Source organism: Manacus vitellinus, unplaced genomic scaffold (assembly GCF_001715985.3).
Source record: "Manacus vitellinus isolate BGI_N305 unplaced genomic scaffold, ASM171598v3 scaffold_1_pilon, whole genome shotgun sequence".
In the NCBI taxonomy this organism is placed as follows: Eukaryota; Metazoa; Chordata; class Aves; order Passeriformes; family Pipridae; genus Manacus; species Manacus vitellinus.
Genome location: NW_021939396.1, coordinates 38369909 through 38395899, shown reverse-complemented (window position 1 = coordinate 38395899; position 25991 = coordinate 38369909). Strand labels below are relative to the sequence as shown.

The 25991-nt window shown below is 40.1% G+C and overlaps 1 protein-coding gene across 1 annotated transcript; it reads right to left on the bottom strand.

The window, feature by feature from the left end:
* Positions 1-1429: 1429 nt before the first annotated feature.
* LOC103755453 (transmembrane protein 68) lies at positions 1430-22053 on the bottom strand. Its single transcript, XM_018080195.2, has 7 exons — positions 21929-22053; positions 18037-18367; positions 15524-15688; positions 9564-9757; positions 7345-7405; positions 5368-5507; positions 1430-3708 (listed from the first exon to the last, which is right to left on the bottom strand). The coding sequence occupies exons 2-7, from the start codon at positions 18362-18364 to the stop codon at positions 3604-3606; spliced, it is 993 nt and encodes a 330-aa protein (XP_017935684.1). The 5' UTR covers positions 18365-18367; positions 21929-22053; the 3' UTR covers positions 1430-3603.
* Between the last annotated feature and the right edge of the window lie 3938 nt (positions 22054-25991).

The window sequence follows — 25991 nt, the reverse complement described above, 5'->3', positions numbered from 1 at the left end:
TGCCTTACCAGCCTCACAGTAAAGAATTTCTTCCTAATATCTAAACTGCCCTCTTTCAGTTTAAAGCCAATGCCCCTTGTCCTGTTGCTACATGCCCTTGTCAAAAGCCCATCTTCAGCTCTTTTACAGGATCCCTTTAGGTACTAGAAGGCTGCTCTAAACTCTCTCCTGAGCCTTCTCTTCTTCAGGTTGAACAACCCCAACTCTCTCAGTCTGTCTTCAATGAGAGGTGCTCCAGCCCTCTGATCATCTTCAGAATCTTAAGGCTGTCATTTCTTTTGCCTAGTTCTGAGTTAAAAAAAAAAGTGAAGGGAATAGATCTAAGAAAGTGTCATTGGATTGCCTCATTAAGTTTTAGCAGACGTTTCACAGAATTATCTTACTTAACATGCATTTTCAGTGCTACTACACTCATGTAGCAATTCCATGCACTTTCACATTTACTTTTGGTACCATAATTTTTTCATGCAAAAGTAACACCAAAAAAAGCATTCTTGTGTCTATGCTGGGCTTAATAGTGATTAAGCCCTCTAGAGCTAACACACTGTCATCATAGCTGTATCTTTTTATACAGAATAATAGGATGAAGCAACATAATGGTATACTTGTACAGCAAACCCAACACTGGATAAACCACACAGTTGTGTTGACAATGCTGATTAACTGCTCTACCTTGCATTTGCAGAGATTAATTTCATGTGAAAGCATCCTAATAATAGATGTTCAGACTGAGCTCTGCTATTACACAACAGGACAGTAAATTGACCAGTAGGAGATTTGGGTCTTGCTGAGAGATAATCATGAATACCTGTCAGTACAGCAGTCAGTCTACTTCCAAACAACCTAAAAATACATCCCCTGCTTATGCTCGCATGGAGAAAAACATGTGATGTCTTCAGCATATCCAAAGGCTAACCAGGTAATGAGTGGTTTAGTCTCAAGCTGCTAAAATTTCCTTTGAATACTTCTGCCTGATGCACAGTAAACCAAATCAGCTAAAAGGATGCCTGGTCTATAACCTTATTTGTGAGAGTCTCATTCCAGGTCTGCCCCGTTTTTCAGTGCAATAAAGTAGGCATTCACACACTAAATATGTACAAATAAACCTTACTAGTCAGTATTTATGACCTATTTTCTGTTGCAGGACCTTTAAAAAAGTGTTATTGCAGTGCCTGTTAAGGCCTCCTGGAGCACTGACTGCAACTATTAAAACTCAGTCCCTATTGTTTGTGACTTTTGTCCTTTATTCCACCATTGTCTGAATTATTTTTCCTTTAATTCATTCCTTCTGAGGTTTTGATCCTTCCACCCCTATGCAGACATTAGGCAAGAAGGGCTTCTCAAGGGTATGACGTGCTGCTCAAAGCCACTGAAGACTCAGCGGGACAGGCCACGTATCATTCCATTTAGTTCAAACACAACACAGAACTTCAAAAGTCTATTCCAGTTGTCAATTTTATTCAAAAGATGTCTGCTATACATTTTTAATATATAGAAATAAATATGAAAGGCCTATACAAATATGAACACTTAAAAGAGTACCAATACTGCCCTTCATTTTTTTTTACTCATCTTTCAATACTTAAAGGGACAAAATTGCAGCGAACAGCCCACATATTTAGTAAAATAAATTTTACAAAATCTCTGATAAAAAATGTCTGTTCATGTCTAACAGAACTTTTTAGACTGAGTTTTCTTTTACATATATATGCAACCTCAACACAAAATATGTTCAGCTGCCTTTGAGATGTTCACAATATAGACTGATGCACATTTTCTTCAAGTTGGACAGTTAAAAAAAAGGTCATACTTAATTTATATTCCAATGCAGGAATTTGGCATTATCATTTTTAATGACATACTGTGTTAATATTTTTAAACACATACCAATAAATAAAAAAGAACACAATCCTGCCTTCAAATGAAACCAAAGTCATTTTAAAAACTTTAGAATGGGCATTTGCTTTTGTATAACATGATTCTTCCCAGAGCTTTAAAAAAACTTAATTTAACACAACATAAAATGCTTTTGATATAAAATAACATCATAAGTAAGCTTTTTGCTTCCTGTAAACCATAATTGATAGTAAAATATCACTTTATGCAAAAGTGTCTAATGTAGGACATCATCCACATGCACTTGAGTAATGTCACTAATTTAAACATTTAAAGGAGCATAAAGCAATGTATGAGCTTAAATGGTGAGAGGAATGGATACTAAATCAAATACAACTGTTCCTTCAAAATTTGGGTGTTGGGGTTTTTTTGGAGGGCATGCGTGGAGGTTTTTTAAGAAAAGGTCAAGCCCCAACAATATTGAAAGGAGACAATGTCATACAGCAAAAACCTCTTTTATCTTTCCTTAAGGAATTTGTCCTCATCCCAAAACCAAAACCGTCCCAAATGTTAATTTAAGAACTGTAGATTAAACTTGCTGGAAATCAGAAGAAATATTTCAGATATTTCCTAATTGGAAATAAAAGCACAGGCTTTAGTTCAGAAAAAATATAACAATACAATTTGCTGTAAATGCACAATAGCCCAATCCTGCAACTCCTTCCTGTTGATTCAATTGTTTTCACTTAAGGAAAGTATATGGAACTTCCGCCTCAACCCTGATTTAATAACTTATGTAAATACCTGTTTGAAGAATATATATGTTTAACACTTTACCCACATACTAGATCTAAAGGCTATTTGGGAATGTCTATCCTGTTTTTCAAAAGAACTTCTATTTTTAAAAAGAGTGTTGTAATCATTTTTTCTTCCCTTCAAAATAAACCTTTGTGAGCTCATCTTAAAAAACAGTACTCCCATTTCCACTTCTTGACATTTAAACGCTTGGTTCATTCTTTCAAAAGAGAATTTGTAGATTAAATGAGAAATATACAGGACAAGTCTCTAGTGAACAGCAGATATCCAATATGGCTTGGCTTGAAACAGGAGCTGTGTTGCAGGGTTCTCATTCACTGCATTGGAGTGGTTTCTGTAACAGACTTCCTTGGATCGCTGCAGTTCTCTAATCAATTTTGACTTCTCCAAATTCTTTCTGAGCTCACCCAGTAAAACCAAACACTTTCCAGCACAGGTTTTGCAGTCATTGCTAGAGGTTCTGCAGGCCAAACGTTGACTGTATTCCACCAGTGTTAGAGTAACAACCTACGGAGAGTTTTCCTACGTGTTGCACAGCATTAATCTGGCCTGAAAAACCTACTTACAGTAATGAGGATAAAAACAGTAAGACTCCATCTCTGGGTGAGGGGGGGGAGAGATGTCAACGCACCAAAAAAAGGACAGACCATGTACACAAAGGCTTTCCAAAAAAACAAACCAAAAAACAATGACCCAGACACTTTCAAGGTAGGAATGCATTTATCAAAAATTAAACTTTGCTCCATTATGAATGATTTGAAGTTTGGGTTCCTGAGCTTGATACTGGACAGGGGAAAGGGCAAGGGTAAGTGATTTCTACCTTAAATTATACAGCAGTATCTTTAGGACAGTATTTAAAACCTATTATTAGAAGAATTAATAATTTGCAAATGTGACTTTAAGAATATTATAACTAAAGAGTAGTTTATAGTAGTTTAAGTTCAGGAGACCTTAATCATCTTTCTTATATGTTTGAAATCGTTCCATTAAAGCCCTAAATATATTTCCTGGTATTTTCTGATGTTTTTCTATTAGAGCTTGGACCGCTGCTTTTGTCTGTAGGGAAAGAGAAAAGGTTTTGGTCAGATTACATCATCTTTACGTAGCTCACACATTAGCACAATTTCTAGGCTCTTCTTCATCCTTTCAAATGCCACAGAACTACTGCAAGTACAAAATACTATTTTTCCATATTTAAGCCCACAGGATGTGATTGCAGCTACACTGCCATGGAACAGACCAACAAACTAGTACTTTTTTTTTTTCTGGTAGCTGAGTTCACAAACTCTATTAGTGATACGCAAAAATAAAATGACAGACAGAGTAAAACACCCAGGTTTGCATCAGTAACGTTCTTCCAGTGTCCATGAACTTTCCTTCTACACACTCTCAGAAGCAGCACTGGAAACACCATTGTGTCTTTGTAACACATTGCCTTTGTAAACCAATGGTCATCAAGGGCAGATGATTGTTGGTAGAAGCTCTCACTGTTCATATGAAGTACGTGATCAGCTGTTAAGTCCTGGAGAAGGACTTTATAGATCTGGTCCTAAGTGTTTCCAAAGATCTAAAATTTGTATTAGGTAAAAAAAGTGAGCTTAATTTTTTTCTATATAAAATTGAAAAATGCATACTGTGCCATAGCATGATACATGAGATACAACTTTAAAATCACTCTAATTAGGATTCTAGGGAAGTCACATTCTAGGGGCCTTTTCCAGCAGAATTTGCATTTAAGTCAGAAGCAAGTGAGGGTTGGCACAAATTAAGATGCCAATGCATGTTTGAAAGCCATTGAAATACACATTCTCTCCTGAAAGCCAACAATTCTGAAGTCCTGTCAGACTGAACCCCCAAAAGAAACAACCAATTTTCCATAACCAGGGCTTAAGATAATGCAGATAAACAATTTAAAATAAACATTTAAGCCATTTTGCAGAGATCTAATCAGAGGGTAAACAGACGAGGAGAGACAACTAAACTGACACCTGCATAGTCAAGAAGTCTCCTTCTCTCAAGTGAAGTTTTCAGAATGTTCTGAGTGACCATCTGTGGAGCTTTCAAAAATGGCTATCTCAGTCCCCTCCATCTCACTGCTCCACCATTTAACTGGTTTATGTCTTGCACTGTGAAATCTATTAATAAACTGGATGAACATGAGGACCTGACAATCCTTTCGACAAAGAACCTAAATCTGAACATTTAAAAGTTAATTTGTTGTGTGAGAAACTAGAGGAAATAGAAACACACTAAACAAAGCAGTGAAATTATCTCACTTATTTTTTTTTATTGCATGAAATTCCAACAGCTTGTGAACACAGATTTGTTACGTTTGAAAGGTTTCATCAGTATCTTTCTGAAAAGACTAAGATGTAGAACACTTCCTCCTGGATGAAGTGCTTCTCTGTTTATCAACCCAGAGCTGTCTTATCTGACTGAACTTCTTCAGTCTTTAAAGCAAGTTGTTTCTCAAAGCAAATAGAGGGTGTAATAAACTTTAGAAGACCTAGAACAGCTGCAAGTTGTAGTAATAAAAAGATAGTATTTAAGGCCATTCAGACTTAAACAAGTCCAAAACTAACTAATGATTCCATCAATTTTTATAACTGGCTCCTAGGCAGAAATCACTTGAAAAATCTATTGCAGTTTTTTCTATCAGAACATTCAATATTTAAAACAAAACAAAAATCTATATCTATCTATATCATATCTTACCTTTGCAGCTAGTTCCTCAGCAGTCACATTTGGTTCATATGGAATGGGTTCTCCGATAAATGTACGTAGCTTGACTGGAAACCCACCATACAGGGGAACTAATGGCAATCTAATACGTTCATATAGTGACCTAAATATTTCTAATGTCAAAAAAATTTTTAGGGGAAAGCAGAGAGAGAGAGAGAGAGAGAGAGAGAGAGAGAGAGAGAGAGAGAGAGAGAGAGAGAGAGAGAGAGAGAGAGAGAGAGAGAGAGAGAGAGAGAGAGAGATTATTCTGTTAAGTTTTTTTTCCCCATATGTCTCAACATTGAAATTGTAATCTAGCCCCCAAACCAGACTCTTTAAAACAATGTGTCATCTCAATTGTTGTTCTACCTTTGACTTTCATTTTCCAAAAGCTGCATTAATGCTAACATCAGACTTGTTTTCTACCCTAACTTGGTGTGGAATCTTTCCTCCAAAGAGTAGCTGAAACAAGAAGGAAGAAGAGAAAAATTCAACAGCTGCCTGTCTGGAGAGGACAGGAATGCTATGCAAAGCAGGTTACAGGTTCAGCTCATTTTACAGGTTAGTTAAGTGCTTTAGTATTGGAAGACTGCACTGGTCAGTCCCACTGTGGTCTAGAGAATCAGAAATAGCCTTATCTGCCTAAAGGTCAGCCATACTAACACACTGAATTGCTCTTTCAGATCACACACTGGTTGCAGTTACACAATATAAAAAGAGAGAAAAACCAGGTATTTCAATCAGCTCTAAGAGGACACATGATCTTTGCCACATGCCACCTTTTAAGCATTCATCCCAAATGTACCCAGAAGACATTCTTTGAATAATGCTTGCTAATATTATCTTTCTCAATTGCAGACAAGAAATTCCATTAACTGATGTGCTGGCATAAGAAAATCCTTATCAATCAAGACGTGGAATTATCTGTACACCACCTATAAAAACAAATATTCAAAAACTACTAAAACTGGAGTAACACCTCCAGTGATAAAGAGAGTTCAATTCCTCTAACAATCTGTTGTAGTATGCAAGGAGCATGAATGATTTTGGCTTAAATTTCTTCTCTTTGGGATGATTCTCCTGAACACAGCAACAATTAATTGCTGTTTATTTTTGTACGTGACAAATGTGTGAATTATTCTGAGCATCTGCATGTGATGCCTTGGTTTTCTCCATGCAATATTTAGTTCTTAATTAGAAGGGGAGAGAAACAGAACTGTGTTGCTCCTGTAATCCTCTAATGAAAGTGATGATACCATACTTGAGGCAGAACATGTGGTGTGGAAGAGACAGTTCAGGCCCCTTCTGCTAGACAGTAAGTTGAAGAGCTTAAAAAAAAAGGGAGTTTAACACTAGAAAATGAGCAGAGATGTGGACATCTAATCATCCCAGAGTTGGATGCTTCAGACACAGACCCATCTATTCCTTTCTGTCCGGAAGTCCCACAGAGATGAGGAAAAAGAGCTGGCAAATGCAAGTTTTTGTAAGGAACTACAGGTCTAGTGCAGAATAGTAAAGCAATTACAGATTAAATAATAGTCCAAATCACTCAAAATTTAACCACAGGCAAAGGTGTAAGTACAGAGCTTTAGGAGAACATTTAAAGGAATTATGTGTCAGCTGCAAACCTGTTTGCTTTGCTTCTTAACAGACAGGAGAAAACCTAGTGTTGGCCTAGCAGACATAAGCAGAGAAAAAAGCGCTGTAAATCTTTCTGCCTTTTTCTGGTTCCTTTTTCCTTTCTTCTACTGCTTCTGTAAAGGAACACTTACATGGAAAGTAATTTAGATGAGCCAGTACCACGTCTAATGCTGATATTAAATCCTAATAACATCTCTGAACTCTAACAGAGAGCAAACCTCAAGAAACAAGGCTGCATTAAATCTGAAATTTATATGGGAATTATTTCTACAGAGATAGGCTAAACACATACGCAAAAAGAAACTACAAAAAAAATAGAAAATATCTTACTTATTCCTCCTAATGTCCTAAAGCTTTCTCGAACGTTTTGTGTAAACATCGGAATGATGGGCTAGAAGGGAAAAAAAATAATTAAGAATTTAATGAAGATAGCTCTAACTGAAAATCTTCTACCTCACTTAAACACAACAAGCAAATTAATTCCAGAAGACTGTCTCAGACAAGGACATATAGAGAGCAAAACAAGTATTCTTAATTTCTTCTGTGACTTTCTGCCATGAGGTTTCAAACTGGAGAATACTACAAGATTTCAAGGAGTCACTGTTTCACCAAGTCCATTTTCTCAAAGCAGTCCAGAATTTCAGAACCTATGGAGCATTTAGGAGTCCCTCCCCCATCTAGCAGTGTTTGCACAGTTGTGACTTAAGTGTTTAAACCTCTTACCTAATTTGTAGTTACGCTCAAAGGGAAGAATTCACAGGATTAGGACACTAAACTTGTCTGATTCGTCTCTGCTACGCTGATGGTATTGCTTCACACATGATGTGTCATACATGTCCATGATTTATTTCTGCTGATGAATACTTGGAATGGTGTTCAATATTTCAAGTTTTTATTGCTGTTTTTGTTTACTGCAAACAGCTGTCAAGATTTACAAGAACCGTGAGGGGGGCAACTACTATATGAAGTTTTTCACTATCATTTTATGGCATGTATCCACTGTACATAGCATCATCAGAAATACAGAACTCTTCATGGGATCTTCATGCATTCAGATTCTTATAAACTTTTTAAAAACAAGCATGGAGATGAGCTAGTACATGAAACTTTTCAGAAAGGTATCACATTGGGGTTTTTTTGGGGGAAAAAAAAAGTCTGTAAATAATACGATGCAATTACAGAGAATAAAAGGAAGTGCAGTTGCATAACCTGAATGGTTACAAACTTGTTTATTCTAGAAAAATCTTACTTGGAACATTTTACTTTTGACATAGAAGTAGAGATTTTTGTATGTACCAAGTTAGCTTATATGACAAAAATTCTGGCAAACAAACTGCTGAAATGAGACAATTTCAAGGAGTTGAAGGTTCTGATTTTAGACACATTTTTCTGACATTTCAGACACATTTTTCTGTCCATGAGGAGTTCTGCTTACAATTCAAGGTGACTTAAAGTTCATTTTTAATCTAAATAAAGATATTTTTTCCACTTTCAGCCTGCCTCCGACACTATTCCTTTTTCACTGCATCTCTCAGTTGTTGTTTTTTTTTTGGGGGGTGATGAAGCTACAACACCCTTTTGAGTGCATAAAAAGAACCGAACACATTCAATAAAATAAATGTAATGAGTATAGCCATAGTTGAATCTCAGGTATGACCTTTCACATGCTATTACAATACATTAGTAAAATCTAAACCTGCTGAAAACACCCTGTTTAAGCAGTGTTATTTTCCTTGTGAGAAAAGCGACATACACTTGAGTCTTAAAAGTATTCTATTTCTGCATAAAATCCACAAATTTAACTAGTCTCTCTTTGACAGTACCTAAACATAAAACTTTTGGTGTGAGACTTACTTTTAAATTGGGTATATGCAGAGCTACAGACATATCCACGTACCTTTCAAGTACAAATATAGAATGAGAGGGACTCTGAAATTATTATTAAAATACTTACAATTCAAATATATTACACACTGTTCTGCCTTTCACAGTCGGTCCCCTATGAATAAGTATCTGCCTGCTGACCAAGCACAGTGCTATACATTACGACTGAAGGGACAGTTCACACCAGTGAACTCCTGCTGCTCCCACTGTATGCCCTGGATTTTACTACTATAAAATGCCAATACAGTGCATAGTGCCAGTGAGTCTATACTCTACTGGGTCACAGCATACTTCAGTGAAAGGAGCAACAGAAATGCTGATGTAGGGTTGCTTCCCAACCATTCTGGTCAGGGGTTAAGCCATCACAATCCTGACCAGTTATGTATAAAACAGCAGACCCTTGTAACAGAAATCATCCTGTATTTCATCTCTCATTCTTTTGAACTCTGTATTTCCTGACCACACTATTTTTAGCTGACTCTAAAGCCTTCTTATCTATCAAAGGCAACAAAAAGAGTTATGAAGTGCAGTTATGAGAGCAAGTAGACCATACTCATGACAGTCAATGTAACAGCAGATATACGATAATCAAAACAGCTTTCCCTGGAAGAAAGTAGCAGTAAGTTAGCATTCTCTGCTTCTCTTCCATGACCTGCCATACTTACCACTTTTGCATCAATGGCCACCTGAGCAAAGCCTTTCCGATTACTCCACAAAATAGTGTACATCTCATCACTAAAGAGTGCTTCCCGAACTCCACCTGGGGCAATGGCTAACAGGTGGCCCTCCTTCAGAGTACTGACACAAGCTTCTCTTGGTCCAGGTATAACTCCATGTACATCAAGTAATAACTTAAAACCTGTAGGGTAAGACAATATTAATTCAGAAAATGTTCATTCATACTACCATTGAGTACAGATTCCCAACACAGAACAGTATGGCTAAAACTTATTTGTCTAACAAGCTGTAGCCCCAAGTCCCCAAGAGGGACTGAAGCATTAAGTTGCGCTTATAGATTTTAGTCTGCAAAGTTGATGATTTAGGGTTTCAGCGGCTTTTTGTCATAGTAACGTGAGGTGATACCTCATTGTCAGGACTAAACGGAAAAAAATTGGCACTGCAACATCTTTCAAGTGTCCCTTCAAAGGAGTTAAGTTGGTTCCAGGGCACTGGCTCCTTGCTCAAGCTCTACTGTTCAAATGTAGCACAGTCCAAATAAAATACAACGAGAAGCAATACCAGCAAATCGTTGTGGTTTTTTCATTTTGTGAACTTTGGCAAAGCCCAGTTGTGCACAAGGAGAATGATTCATTTTCTTTGTCATTCTCTGCATTACAGATCACTGCAGCACTTGACTCCCTGGTTCAGTCTGTGAGTACCTTTCATACAAAGATCTGGCAAGCCTGAATTGGGTATATTCATCTTCTGTTAATATTATAACTGATTTTCTTAACCTAAGGTTACATAAACTCCTCCTATCATCTTGAATTTGAAGCGTCATACTGGCCCCACTCTCCAAGAAACAGCAGAACATCAAAAATTTGGTTACAAGCATCAAATGGGAGCATACCTGATGAATTTAGACTAAGATTAAAGGACATAACTAGCATTAACCTCTGTTTGCAGGAAATCAGTCCTGTTAACTGTTAACTGGTTCAATAAATTTCAAATTTATACAGTATTTTTGAGTACTACATACCAAAATGGGAACTTTGGACATCTGAGCAGCATGGGAAACATTATTTCTTTTTCTGGAAGTTTCCCACTGAGGCAAACAACCTTATCAGTCACAGACAAGGAAACAGAACTGATCTAGTCCAGTTTGCCTCTCAATAACAAATTAATAGCTGTTACTACAAACACACGTTTGTTACATACACTCACATGCTGAAGAAGTGTTAGAAATACAGTTAGGAAGATAGATCTGTCTTCCCTTACAGCTCGCATAAACTAAGGGCTTGAGAAGAAAAGCATGAGGCAACATATCATTAGTTTATTCTTAACTAAAGTCTGATCTCTAACTAGTCTTTGTTGTTAGTGTGAGTATAATTACCCCTGATTCATCTCTATACACAATCATGATCTGTCCACAAACATGACAACAGAACAAACACAAGCTGCACTACACCTGTCACATATTTTGCTGTGCCCGTCTCGCACACTGCTGGTGACATTCGCAATCTTCATCTAGTAGCATTTGCACAGAGGACACCTGAAATACAGTTATCCTAAAGTAAATTCATTTCTTTCAGGTGCTTTGTTTGTGGGATCTTCAACAGCTGGCTTTTACAATGCTTTGTATTCCCAAACTAATTAAAGCTCTCTGGAAAGTACTTGGTGGTAAGAAGCTGCCTGTCTCTAAGTCCTTCCTATCAGTGAGCTCAGGAGACAGACAAAACCGTTGAAGGGTTGGCTGAGCAGGAAAAGAGACTCCAACCTTCTTTTCTTCATTGGATATGCTGAGAAAGGGGTGGGCGGGAAGGTGCATGTGACACAACATCACAAGTCTGTTCAGTTCATGGATCAATAAAAAAAAAAACACCAGAACACAGAATACGGGCAAAAATTTGTACTACAGAAAAGTTCGGGGGGGAGGTTTCAAGTCTCCACAAAATTTCTCAGATGTATTTCCCCCCTTGGCTTTCAGTATAAACTTTATATTCTGAGCTGTACTTCATAACCTAGGCAGCAGAACATACATCACTATCAGTGTCTCTGCTCCAGTAGCAAGGAAGAAGAAGAACCTGTCTCCCTTAGAGCAGCAGAGAGACAGAAATTAGTGCAGTGGCCCTGAAGGGACAGCCAGGCTACCTGTGCCCAAGGCAAAGGTCATCACGAAGTCAGAAAAAACACTGGGGTAGTACCTGGCTGTTGCATGTAAGTGACCAAGAATCTATTTTTCCATTTTAAACAACAAAACAACTCTCAAAATTATCCAAACACAATTTTTCAGCCTTCCAGAGCATGAAGGGATGCTAATTCTTTGGGATAGCAAGAAATCCAAAATTAATTTTATTCCACAGTTTAACTTGGACTCTGCCCTTTGCCCCAACATACTCTTCCTTTATTTTCCACAATATTGTGTCTGCATCAATGTTTGAAAACCCTTTGGAGAGTACCCAGTAATGCCTTTAACACTGCTATCAATACATGCACCATATACTTTTCTGTAACTTAGCCCAAATGACTGTAACATCAGGGCTTCTCAGTTGCCTGGTAGCAAGATGGCAAGGACCACAGACAGACAGGAATCATTTAGATCATTGAATCCAACCTTCCACAATTGTAGGTAACCACATGTTTATATCTGCAGAGCATCTAGTCCACAAGACACATATACAAGGTGTTGCAAAGATGAGGAGCAACAGCCCCTTTCCTCTGGGACATTACAGGAGAGGGGCTGCCTTAGTGCCCCAAAATAGAAGGCAATCTTTTAAACAGGGGTTCCTAGATGACTCTAGGAACCAAATACAGCCCATACTATAGGGGAGGGTGATGGAAAAGAACACAAGTGAAATCTTAGCCTTCACTGTATTCTTGGGGAAAAGACTTTCTCTTAGCTCAACCTTAGAAAAATTAATGTATTCCTGAGCATTACACAGCTAAGAATCCAAAAGAACCAGAAACATGGAATATTGTTTTGGGTTTTTTCCCTGTGGCTAACCTCAAGTTATTAAAAGAAAAAGTAAAAAAAAAGCAGCCACATGACCATATTTCATATCCTTCTCCCACAAAATACAAGTAACAAAAGCATACTTAATACCAACACAGAATAAACTGAGACAATCAAATAATTTCCTTTTGCAACGACGTGAAAGAAAGACACATTACAGAATCACAGAAGGTAATGTTCAGTAGGAATCTCCAGATAGGAGGTCTTCTATTAGGTTAGAAACCCTTCCATAAGTTATCAAGCCATATCTTTCAAGACTAAGTAGTAGGGAAAGGCATGTTTGACGCACTGCAGGCTCATGAATCCCTTAAGAGGCACAGCAACATTTTACAAACACACTCCAGTTAACTCAGGACAGCAGTGCCTCGTGCAGAGGATGCCATGAGACTGCGCCCTGGCAACTGCATACTGGCATGGACCGGAGATTCAGAGTCATGGGACAAGCCACTCCTGACAGCTATTCGTAGTAGATTTAATAATCATAAAACAAGAAGAATCATTAAATTATCTAATCCAAGTGTGTCTAACAGAATCCCCAAATCACTCCCCCATTTCCCCTGCATTGAGCATAATAACTTTTGGTTAAAACATCTTCTGAAAAGGTGTCCACTTTAATCTGAAGATTTAATCAAGATTAGACAGCCTTAATATTAGGACAAAATTATGCAATCTCTTTGCTTTGATTCACAAGAGAAGTCGCATCTACCTTGCCAGTCATAGATTACTGCACAGATTTTTAAACAATTCAGAACATTTTCTGGGCTCTTTGGGCTTGTCTTCCTTGAATAGCCTTAATTCCTTCACAGAAACAGAGAATTATGTAGATTGGAAGGAACCTCTGGAGGTCATCTTGTACAACCTCCCACACAAAGCGGGTTCAACTAGATCAGGCTGCTCAGGGCCTCACCCAGTAGAGTTTTGAAAGTCTCCAGGGATGCAGATTCCCCAACTTGTCTAAGCAATCTGTTCAGGTGTCTGATCACTCTAATGGTAAAGTACCTTTCCACATGTCTAATCAAAATTTCCTGTGTTGCAACTGGTCTGTCTTGCTTCTCATTCTACCACTGTGCACCTGTCAGAAGAGTCTGACTCCCTCTTCTCTGCACCCTCCCGTTAGGTTGTTGAAGACAGCAACAATATCTTCCCCCACCCTGATCTGGTACAGATCAAACAAATCCAGTTCTCTCAGCCTCTCTGCATACACTGTGTGCTCCAGCCCTCCATCATCCACTGAACACACTCCAGTGTGTCAGTGTGTCCTGTACTGGGGAGTCCAAAACTGGACACCATATTGGGAGATGTGCTTGCACAGGTGCCAAGCCAAGGGAAAAAACCTCTTCGCTCAACCTGGTGGCTACAGTCATGCTAAAAAAAGCTCAGCGTGCAGTTCATCTTTGCTGCAAGCACACGCTGCTGACTCACACCCAACTTGTGGTCCACCAAAGGCCAAAGTCCTTTCCTGCAGAGCCACCTTTTACCCAGGGTACTGTTGCATGGGATTGTTCTATCCCAAATGCACAACTTTACATTTGCTTTTGCTGACTTTCATGAGGTTTCTGCCCGTTCATTTCTGTGAAGTCTCTCTGAACACAAGCTCTAACCCCCAGTATATCGACGGTTCCTCTAGTTTGGTATCATCGGTGAATTTGCTGTGCATCCTCCAACCCTTCATCCAGGGGTACAATAAAAACACTAAGCAACAGTGATCCCAGCATCAATCCCTCAGGAACACCTGTAGAAACCAGCTGTTAGGTAGATGTTGTACTGCTGAACTCAGTTCTTCGAGATCAGCCATTCAGTCAGATGTCTTGCAATGCTACTAAATGATATTTGGGGGACTCACATTTAGAACCTTATTTCAAGGTAGAAATGGAGAAAATCAACATAATCTACCATCTGATAAACAACTGTGCATAAGTATTAATAGATACAATATGGAGCCAAGTCTGCATTATGAAATAGGCTGTACTGGTCAGCTGTATACAAAAGACTGGATAACTAACTCACAGATCTGAATCTGTTGGCAAAAGCAGTTGTAGAGGCAAAGCCATGCTGCGATCAGGATGAAAGTGTTGTTTTCAGGGACTAAGGCTGAAGGAAGATACTAGTATCTTGTGGACTAAGAAATAAAACTATTGACAAAACAATAGTTTTCTGAGTCATTTCCACTAAAAGCATGAATACATTACGGAACACTCCTTGTAATTAATTTTGTGAATTGACAAGTTTTTAGTCACAAACTGAACTTGGGAAAAGGACTGGGTACTACTGTATTTCACACACACAAAAACCAAACCCCTCACATAATTAATTTCACCCATCAGCAGTGTATTTCAGTAGTCCAGTCAAAATATTGCCCTAAAGATATTTCTCATTTTCCTGATGCTTCACCTCATGTGTCACCGTGAACATGTTGGACACTTCTACAGCTTTCCTCTTTTTGAGATTCTACTCAAAACAGTCTTCCTGGAGACAGGTTCCCCTGCTCACCATACTCAACTGGGTGGGATAAGAAAATACATTGTCTCTCCAAACTAGTATTTTTAACTGTAAGGGCATTGATTCCAAACAGTTTAATTGTTAATCAGGTTACACCACTCATTCTGACTATATTAATAAAAAAGAAATATCTTATTGAAGTCTTTGCTAATGATTAATAGAGAGACAACTGTTTCTCCTACGATCTCCTTCTATTTATTTCTAAACACCCTAGAGTCATTGGAAGGTGTTACCCAGAGAGGAGTATGACCCATCCTTGGTTGGGTTGAGTTTACAACTCATTCTTGGTTGTAAAGAACATGTGAGAGGCAGCTCTACTTCAACACTTTCACTAAATTTGTCTGAATGTCTGTTCTAAAAGCTGTGTTCTTGTGATACAATTTTTATTACTTACACCATTAAAAAATTAAAGTAAGAGTTCCAAAACTGCTTGTTTATAATGAAGTATGTTACCTGGTAATCTAAAGACGAAATGATCAGCTACTACACAGCAGCGTCTCTTCATTGTCACGTGAAGTCTAGCCACGAAATAGATATAATCAACAGGAGTAGCTCCATGATAAAACACAACAAGCCCTGGTCCTTCAGGAATATTTTTGACACCATGAAGCTCATAACCTGTTAAAAGTGTAACAGATGTCAAAGTCTGATATAAATCTATCCTAAAGAAACTAACTTATAGCAAGCTGAAACCTATAGGTATTGAGAAGTGGTAAGAGCAAAGTGACCTTTGCACTATTCAAGAGGCAACTCGCACCATATACAGGAAATACAAGTTACTCCATAGAAATTAAAAGTTTCATTTAAAGTAGAAGTGCCACACTTAAAGAAAGAACTAAAAAATAAATTAAAACATCCAGTCTCACTGTCTTGAACTATACCATTTTCCCTTACTTTTTCAGTTCACTGTCTTCAAGGCTGCAAAGTCCTCTGAATCAATCGTTCAAGAGAAATCACAACAAGGGCTGAAGTGGTAAAACAACTATTTCAAGCTATTATTAACCTTTTGAAGTTCATTGCCACCAGTGACTGTTTAAGAAGATTTGACATGACAGCATCCATTTACATGTCTCCTTTTACTCCAGGGTATGAAGTGTATCTTTGCTATTTGTATCCAAGTTATACCTGCTCCAGTTTTCCATCACTAAGCACTAAAAGCTAGTTGGGGCATTATATGCTTAGCTGAAAAATAAACACAATAAGTTTCTTACTGAACTTACATTTCTATTTAACAGTGCAGAATATGTTAATACAAAATATCAAAATGCATCAGCATAGAACATATTCAGTTAATATCCAGTAGTATTGTTACAGTATCTTGTTCGTGGTTTTTGTAAAATAAATAAACAAAAAAACCCCAAAAACAACAACAAAAAAACCCAACCAAATCCTGTCACTTACAAAGTTAACTAGGTTTGCAATTCCTATTCATTAGTTTATTTTTAATTCTGAAGGTACTCTTGACTCTTCTCCCTCTGTTATACTTTGTACACATGTGGAGCTGCAGCATATTGCAAGTGTATCATCTGTACCACCCCAAGTGACCACTAACTGTGCTCCACGCCAGCCAATCATACATACAGCACTGCCATAATAAACGTAAAGTTACAGGTACCATGCACCCATTTGGGGCATTGGTTTTGGGCTTTTAGGTTGTGGGGTTGTTTTTTCGTTTGGTTTTTTTAATAATGCTGTGAGACTTGAGGATTAAAAGCTCTTCCTGTGATATATTGATTAATCAAGTGGGGAAAAAATAATTGCAAAACATTTCATTCTTTAGGAAGAAAAGTGTATAGATAACAAGGACGCAGCTGGCAGGGCAGAAAAAAGTCACAGCTGCCATTGAGGGACTGGATAAGAATCTTTTCCGTGCAAATAAAAAGTTGGACCTTACAAAAAGTTACTAAGGTTTAAAAGAGCCAAGGCCTTAAAAAAAATCATTTTCTTATGAAAAAAAGTAAATAGCTTTTTATTGTGAAGTGAGCATTTTAAGCTCTTTGATGTAGCTGTTGATTTTGATGTAGTGTACTTTCCTAGATTTGAAAGTTACATCTTAGGCTTACAAAGCCTATCTGATACAGCTGCTGCACCATCTGGTTATCAATGCCTTGAAAACCTGCTTCCCTTTGACTAGAGAACAAATAGAGATGATTTTCAAGAAGGATTTGTTCTTTATGTAAATTGCTCTTAAGCATCTCTTTCTCCTTCAGCTGCATCTAGACTGAATAGCTCCGAAAGAGGCTTATGATTTCCTTAGAAAGAAAAGCCAAATCATTTATTAAGTCTGTCTTTATAAAGAAATAGTAGTAGAAGAACAAGGAACAGGGCCCTTAGTTTTGACATTCTAGTAGAGAAAGTAGCTGTCCAAAATACAGAGACAGAAAGAAAATAAAAAAGTAGAGTTCTGTAACAGGCTCTAAAGTTAATTTCAAGAAGCAACGAGTGAGTGAATTGACACTTAGCATTCCTCTTAGCCCTCACTTGGCACTTTATGTAAAAAAATGTTTAAGTGCAATTAAATTATGCTAATATGTGCTGACATGCTAGCTATTAAGGAACTGGCATTTAACTTCCAGTCTTTATACACTGATTATGAAATAATACAGATAATTGATCTAATTTTTAACATAACGGACATTTCAGGTCTTCTTCAAATGAGACAATCCAGAGGTTGTTATAAAACATAGGAAAAAAAAAGGCAATTAAAAATAGCCTATATATTTAACCAGAAGAAAGATCTCATTTGTAGCAGCAAAGGAATAAATGCATAAGGCAAAAATTTTACAATACAAAAAAAGTCTCAATGGCTTTTTTTTTTCTCTCAAGCACCACTGGCAGTCATTGATAAAACAGAAAAAAAACTAGCATGCAACAGCAGCAACAATCAGGTATATAATGATAATCTTGAAAGGTAAATGAGGAATAAGAGCTTCAGCAGGTTTTAATGAAAGTCAGATCTTGCTTACCATGCCATATTCTTCCGTGTCCATCCCATAGGGTAGCCAACATTTCTCTTGCACCAATCCAAACATCGTGAGAATAAGCTTCCTTTAGCTCATTCTTCCTTTTATAAATATGAAGAAGGAGAATGGAAATGTAGAAGAGGGCAACAATAACTCCTGGAAGTATAAAAACTACTGCAAGTGGAAAAAGCACCCATACAAGGTAGAATGCATAACTCAGATAATCTCCAATATGCTCCACGCCAGTCCATTCTTGTAGAATGTAAGTCAGGCAAGTTAAGAAGGACATAGGTATCGGTCCTGCAATACAGGATTCATTTCCACCTGTCATTTCCTGTTTTAAAAAAAAAAAGTAGATGAATAAATCTTCTAAAAAGATAGACCTGTCTTTATTTATTTATATATGTATTTCATATATGCACATATGCATTTTATTCACATACCACTTAACCCACACCCCAGCAGCACCTACTAGAAACGTAACAGATCATGCAGCTAAATTTTTACTTGATCTTTACAGTCCTTTTCTTTTGTGTACTTGAAATGCTGACAATTCTAATTTAGAAAGACAGTGCAACAGCTTAATCTCAGGCTAAGATTTTATCTCATTGAAAACTGTTCAACTTACACAGATTCAGAACATTTATATTGTTACCAACACCAATTAATACTGTATTTTCAATTTTCAGAAAGTTGTATTGATTAGTCTAATTTATTGTTATAGTAAAACGAAATCTTCTCCCAAGCATTAACTACAACAAGAAACAGAACAGTCTCATGTCACCATACGATGACTTAGTAAGAAGATGGTCTCAAATAAGAAACTCTCAGGCTTGGAGAGACTTTTAACTGTATCTGGAAGACCCAGAGCACAACACAGAGAGGTAGCAGGAAAGACATGGGGGGAAAAAAAAGTCCTCTAAAAGTTTTAACTGCTCTGGCTTTACTCTGTCTATGTATAAGAATTTCTCTTCTCCAGTGCCAGCTCCTAAGAAGTTCCTGGACTAGACCTCTCTGGGTTGGTATTTCAGGCTTTCTATAACTCTGGAGAAAGACTTTTCTTAGTTTTGTATGATTTAGGGGGAAAACTGCTATTCATTTCACCTTACAAATACAAGACAACCTGAATGCTTGGCTATTTTGGCTACAGTGCTTAATATCTTGAGAAACAAAAGTTAACCAACCACTTTATTCTAGACTAGGATAAGACTTGACATTCTGCTAGTCAGGACCAAGAAGAAAAACACGTTGCAACCATAACACAGGATTGTATGGAGAAACACATTAAGAACAATATTTCTGAAAGAATCTAAGCTCAAGGTTGTTGTGGTTTGGTTTTTTATTAGAATGTGACTTACAACATGTATGACTGCAGAGCTCCGATATTAGACTGACATATGTCAATCATGCCTTTACTCTTGCTCTGTTTTTGCATGCAACAAATGACTGAAATTCAGAAAGTTTGTTGATACTATCAGAACCCCAATGACAACAAAAGTTATGAAGCAGATCAGTTTTACTCCACATTTGCTATGAGACGTTGAAACACGTACTATACCAGAACTCATCTCACTTATTTCCCCATCTCAGTTTTCCCTCACGCTCTCATAGACCAAGGATGTCCCTTTTCCTTTGGATTTGAAATCGGCTTCCACCCACATTGCTCAAGATAACTCCTATTAATGAGAAGAAAGCTGATCTCATCACAAGGATTTTGCTTCAGCGATCCATGCCTGTTCCACTAATTCAGGCTTATAATATTTTGCTCCTCATCATGTTCTTTGCTACTCAGCATGACAATGCGACCAGCAGCTGATTTATCTTCAGCAGTGTACAAGCACATAGCATTAGTGACATGCACTTCACAGATTTCATGCACTTGTGTTTGGGGGTGTGCATTAGCGGGAAAGGAAGGGAGAGAGTGAGCACGTGGGAGAGCAAGAGAAAGCTCCTTCTCATTCCTGTTGCCAGAGCTGAACTCCAGAACCTGTCAGGCAGCAAACACCCACAGCAAGTATAAGAAACACAACTTGTGAGACCAAGCAGGATTTAGGAGTAGCATTCAACACCACAATATTTATCAGATTGTTATGCCTGGACTTCTACAGTGGCTCCACCTACCACCTAGAGAACAATATGGAGCATGGGTTATGGCACAGAAACATTTTTTCAAAACTGAGAGGTGATTATGTAGCTTAAAAGATTACTTAAACTGTACTCTCCTACTGATCGTATTTTTAATTGTTTATGGCTTTCTCCAAACCCGAAATCCCCATCAAGTAAATTTAAAGTCCTGTCTACACATGTCAGGCTTGCAAAAATATTACGTGTCCTTTTGCCTATAATGTTCCATGCAATACCTCAAATGCAATCATCACAGTTTTAAAAGTTTACTTGCATATTTATGTGCTAACCTGGAACAGAAATTAAAATCTGACATCTTGTGTGCTACCAGCCAGAGAGGCAAGATCTAAAGTACTGTCTTCTCTTAGGGACAGTCAGCTCTACTCTGAACAGTGTTGTTTACTCATCTTAAAGGGAATCATAGAATAATTCACACTGGAAAGGCTCATTGAACAGCACTTGTCCAATCTCTTCTAAGGATTTTGATTATGTTGCTCAGTGCCATATCCAGTCCAGTTTGTATTATCTCCATGGATAGAGATTCCACAGCTTCTTTGGAAGCTGGGCCCCTAATCCAGTGCTTGAATACCTTCATGGTGAAAATGTTTCTCTTTATTCTAGTTAGAATTTCCCTTACTACACTCTGTGCCTGTTGCCTCCTATCCCTTTGCTGCAAAGATTCTACTTCCCCCTCCCTACAACTACTCCTTAAGAGCAGGAGTAAGGTCCTTGCAATGTGGCTGCAATGGCAATGAAGAAGGCAAGGCAGATCATGATCAAAAAAAGCACAGGAGCTCCACACTGAATACAGGTTCAACATGGTTCTTATATGCTACTAACTGGTAACAACACGTTGGTCTGTTGCAACTGTACAGCTACCTGCCCTATGACTGCACAGAGCAGTTAAAACTACAAGATAAAGCACACTGTCTTCTAGACACACCAGCAATGTCACTCTGATAAGGACCTCATCCAAGCAGAGACCACCGTGCCTTCCCTGTCAGAGGTTCTCTGGCATCTGCCATCATCCAAATCTAAAAACTACAACGGGGTTCAGTACAACTAAGTGTAGTACTACTAAGTCCAACCTTTAGCCAAGCTACAGGCAGAATCTCCCTGTAATATGAGCATATTCATATTTTAACTGACAGCACTGACACACTTGCTGTTGTGCAGTTCAAACTACATATTAAAAGTTCTAACTTCCTAATACAGCAGCTTACACACATTTCTACTCATTCAAAAGGATGCAGTCTCTCATTTGACTAACGACAGTACACACTGACTCACGTTTACTCTTAAGGCTTTACGCTGATGGTGAGGTGGAAACAAGGCTAACACACAACAATTCCTTCCACTGACTTCTGGCACATAACCCAGAAAAGTCCTTAACTAAACTACAACAGTGGTCTTCAGCTGCAGTCCGCACATCCTGGTTAACTGAGACCCTACTGATCACGCTAGAAGGAGCAATTACGGACAGCAACGCACACTGCTGTAAACCGCGCACAGCACGATTCCAGCACGTACACGAAATGTCTAAGGGAAGCCTCTGGAGGACATTCCAGTATCTCCAAACAAGAAAGGCACTGCAAAGCAGGAGCTACGACGTGCCTCTGCCGACAGAAATACACGGCTGCGGAGAGCGTTGCCACCAGAATCAGCAATGCCACCACAAACATACACAAAAAAACCCACACAAACCAACCCAACAAACAAAAACAAATTAAAAAAAAAAAAAAGAAGACCCTGATAATCCTGGTAATGGCACCTGCGACTGGAGAGATCCTAGAAGTCAGCGTGGTTTAGCCCTTGTTTTGGCACAAGAACTGGCCTGGCTCCTGTGCCGGCGGGACTACGTTGGTTCTGCAGCCGTGTGGGGGGACTCGAGCCCCCTTTCCTGGCACGAAGGACGCGATCCCGGCCCGGCTGCCCCCGCGCAGCGCCCGCGGCCGCCCCGCTCCCGCAGCCCCCGTCCCGACGGGAATCAAAGCCAGGCCCTGGGCCTGGGGGTGACCAAGACCTCCGGGAGAACCCGCGGGGGTGGCGGCGGGGCCAGGCCTGGGCCGGGCCGGGCCGGGCCCCCGCATCGCGCCCGGCAGCGCCCGCTCACCTTCCCCTGGCGGGAGGCGGCTCCGGCTCCGGCCCCGCCGTCCCTGCCGGAGCCCGGTTTTACTTCTCCGCCGCCGCCCCCCGCGGGGGCCGGTGCCGCGGGGCGGCGGGACCGGGGCGGCTCCGGCGGCGGGGCGGGGGCGGGAGGGCGCCCAGCGAGCGGGGGCGCGGGGGCAGCGGGGCAGCGGGGAACTCCGCGCCGCCGGGGGCGCGGGACCCGCCCGGACCCGCGTCCCGCGCGCACCGCCGGCGCTTCCGCCGCGGCGCAAGCGGCGCGGGGCACCGCCAGGGGCGCGCGCGCGCGCTCTCCGAGAGCGGGCGGGGCGGGAGGCGCCCCCTGGCGGAGCGGGCGCATGGGCGGGGCGCCCGGGATCCCGGGATGTCAGAATCCATAAGGCGGGAGAACAACTCCGAGATCTTCGAGGTCAACCCACGACTGAACACCACCGTGTCAACTAGAACATGGCACTAAGTGCCACGTCCAGCCCTTCCTTAAACAGCTCCAGGGATGGTGACTCCACCACCTCCCCGGACAGCACATTCCAATGTGTAATCTCCTGGCACATTTTAAGACTTATGTCCTCTCGTCCTGTCACTGGTTGTCTGGTAGAAGAGACCGACCCCTACACGGCTACAACCTCCTTTCAGGCAGCTGTAGAGCCATAAGGTCCACCCTGAGCCTCCTCCAGGCTGAACAATCCCAGCTCCCTCAGCCGCTCAGCTGTGGTGCTCGCTGGAAAATACTGGGTCCCACCCATTCACCACGCTGCCTTCAGCACCACTCACTTCCCAGCCACCCCTTCCCAGTACCTGCCAGCCTGGGGTGAGTGTAAGCCCACTTCTCGAGCCCCGCCGGTGGTGCCAGAGCAGCAGCAACAGCAGCCATACCTGGTACCACTGCTGCAGGAGTACCCACGCACACCCACTGCTGCAGGAGTACCCACTCATACCCACTGCTGCAGGAGTACCCACTCATACCCACTGCTGCAGGAGTACCCACTCATACCCACTGCTGCAGGAGTACCCACTCGTACCCGCAGCTGCAGGAGTATCCACTCATACCCACTGCTGGAGGACTACCCGCTCCTTCCCACTGCAGGCATTCGGCGTTCTGGACAGCTTGCACTTCAAACGTGGCATTCACGGAGCTGTTGAGGTATTCCTGACTGGCCAGCAGACTTGGATGTAATCCCTGGATTTATATATAAAGAAAAAATAAAAATCAGTCAAAGAAATAAGCAGTGTTCCAGTGGCGCCAGGTGCAGCTCCAAACACAGAGGTTGACATAGCTTCCCTACCTTCTGGGACGACATGTAGCTCCACCATGGCTGCTTCCTCAACCTTAGCAGAGGTGAAGTGGCCAGAACTGGCTGTGAGCTTTCAGATCTGTGCTTCCCGTTCTTTTCCGACTGGCTGTCTTCTACATTCACATCATCTGCCAGTTCAACGTCTGTGGCTGCTCAGCTGTGCATTTGTATAAGTCTGTTTGCACTGTCACTCAATTAATTGGTCACAGCACCAAGCCTGCCAGAGTTCAAGAAGTGTTTGGACAGCACTCTCAGGCACATGGTCTGACTCCTGGGGCTGTCATGCAGGGCCAGGAGTTGGGGTTTGATGATGCCTGTGGTTCCCTTCCAACTCAGGATAGTCTATGATTCTATGATCTTATTATTTTTCCAGTGTTACCAGTAGGATATTTTTCCCCAATGGAAAAGCATGTAGTTTGAGCTGGATAAACCTTATATGCAAAAAGTTATGAAAACAGGATTTCCCTGCATTATTCACTGGGCAAACTATACCCAAAAAGAGTCGTAAATGTTAATTTCATTTTGAGGCAGGCACAGGTCATTTGCATTTGCTGTTTTTAATTTCTTTTTTGTTGTTTGATGGAGAGGCTAAAAATAAGGGTAGCAGGGGAGTGGTTTGATTTGCAATTACAATTCTATTTGTATGGCAAGCCCTGGTTTCTATAATATCAGTTTCTAGTACTAATTTCTATAATGTTGTGCTAAAAATAGTAAAAATTTAGAGGGATCCACTAAAATAGTATAGTAGCTGCTTATTATTAGAGCAGTATTACAGTGTTTCTGGAAAAAATTGATTAAAATTTTTTATAAGAAAAATTACATATACATCACTCCTCTTTCTCAATAATAATTTTGTCTATCGTATTGAGATCCCAGAAAATACCCTTCAGACAACTGTGACAGAAGACAACTAACAGAAATTAGTTGTGTAATACAACTTCATGGTTTGAATTCCTGTTCCTGCCCAGGTGTATCAGTCTGCATCTTGGTTTGCTTCAGTTTATCATTTCCTGTGCATGTCGAGTCTCTGCTGGGAGAAAAATCCTTCTGCCTGTATACAGCAATTATAGTTAAAGTGTTCAAATAAAAATACCTACACCTTAGGAGAGATTTGAGATTTTTTTTCAGGACAGGATTCTTGTCTTTTTGCTCCAGGGAAATAACTCACCTGTCTATCTGCTCCCTTCTCCAGATGTGCAAAAAATATTTGTGGAGAAGCAGCATGGGAAGAATTTATTCTAATCCAAAGAGTAGATTTAGTTTTCTAATGAAAAATGGGCAAATGGTGTATACAGTCCCTTAGATACTATGTAACTTTTTAGGATGTTGAGGGGAAAGATTATATAGGTATTAAAAGCACAAGAATGAAAAATGAGGCACAAAAATTACCTCTCTTGGTGTTTGAAGTTAACAGACTTGGTTGCATTTAATGGCATATTGGATAGATTACACAAAGTTCTCCCACTCCCACCCGTAACAACATCCCACAGCCTGTAAAAACACATTCCGCTTTGTAGCCAGTTTCAGTTTTCCACAAATTGCATTAGGATGACAACACTGCCTACGTCTACCTTTCCAAACAGACGTTTCAGTTAAATCCGTATGGAAACAGCAGTGTTGCAGTACTGCATTTTTAGGCAAACCACCGGTGATGATAAGCCTCAGGGTTGCATTGCCTAAGTAAGCTACCCCTACAGTCTGTTCCCTGTTCACCGGGAGAAAAATACAGCACATCCATACTGCACTCGCTACATCCAGGGATTTTCAGACTGGGGGCAGCCTCATCCACTAAACAACTATGGTATGGTGCGATAGTGCATGCACGTACCAGATCAAACTTGGAACTACTTTCTGCATGTACTTGCATAGCAATACACTGAATTACATCCAAAGTCTTGGATGTAGCAGTCCTGCTTTCCAGGATGTGTTCCACTATTCTGATGTGTTTGTAGGAGTCTATTATCTGTTCTAATGGGATTATGTCTCTTTGTGTAGTCTCTAGAAAAATGCCTAAGCAGCAGATCATCAGCTAAAGTGAGACAGTTTCTCTTCTGACACTGTCTTGCATGGGGTCCAACAGGGAAGGTGCCCACTGTGGAGTGGTCTCTGGTGGGACAACACTGACTCTGAGGTTCTTCTCTGAGACTGGACTGTGATCTGCTCAAAACACAAAACCACAGATCTAGACAAAACTGCTAAGGCTCTCCGAGTAAGTATGTACTTGTTTTAGGAGCCAGGGAAACCCTGGCTACATGATTTCCTTTTGGGGAATTTAGCTGTTGCGTTGCTATTATACATAAGTCATCTTCTTTAGTCTTTCTGAGTTCAGGATATTCTCGAGAGGTTAACTGTTTTCTTCTGCCAAATCTGTAGAAACTTGTAAATTAAACTGGTTGAACACCAACTATTAGTCAC

What these genes read in the sequence shown, in the direction of transcription:
- LOC103755453 (XM_018080195.2), bottom strand. Translation starts at nt 18,364, where the DNA reads ATGACAGGTGGAAATGAATCCTGTATTGCAGGACCGATACCTATGTCC. An exon ending in TTTCGTCTTTAGATTACCAG is followed by an intron (nt 9,758 to 15,523) that starts GTAACATACTTC and finishes CTTACCCTACAG; the next exon opens with GTTTTAAGTTATTACTTGAT. An exon ending in TAGGACATTAGGAGGAATAA is followed by an intron (nt 5,508 to 7,344) that starts GTAAGATATTTT and finishes TTTTGACATTAG; the next exon opens with AAATATTTAGGTCACTATAT.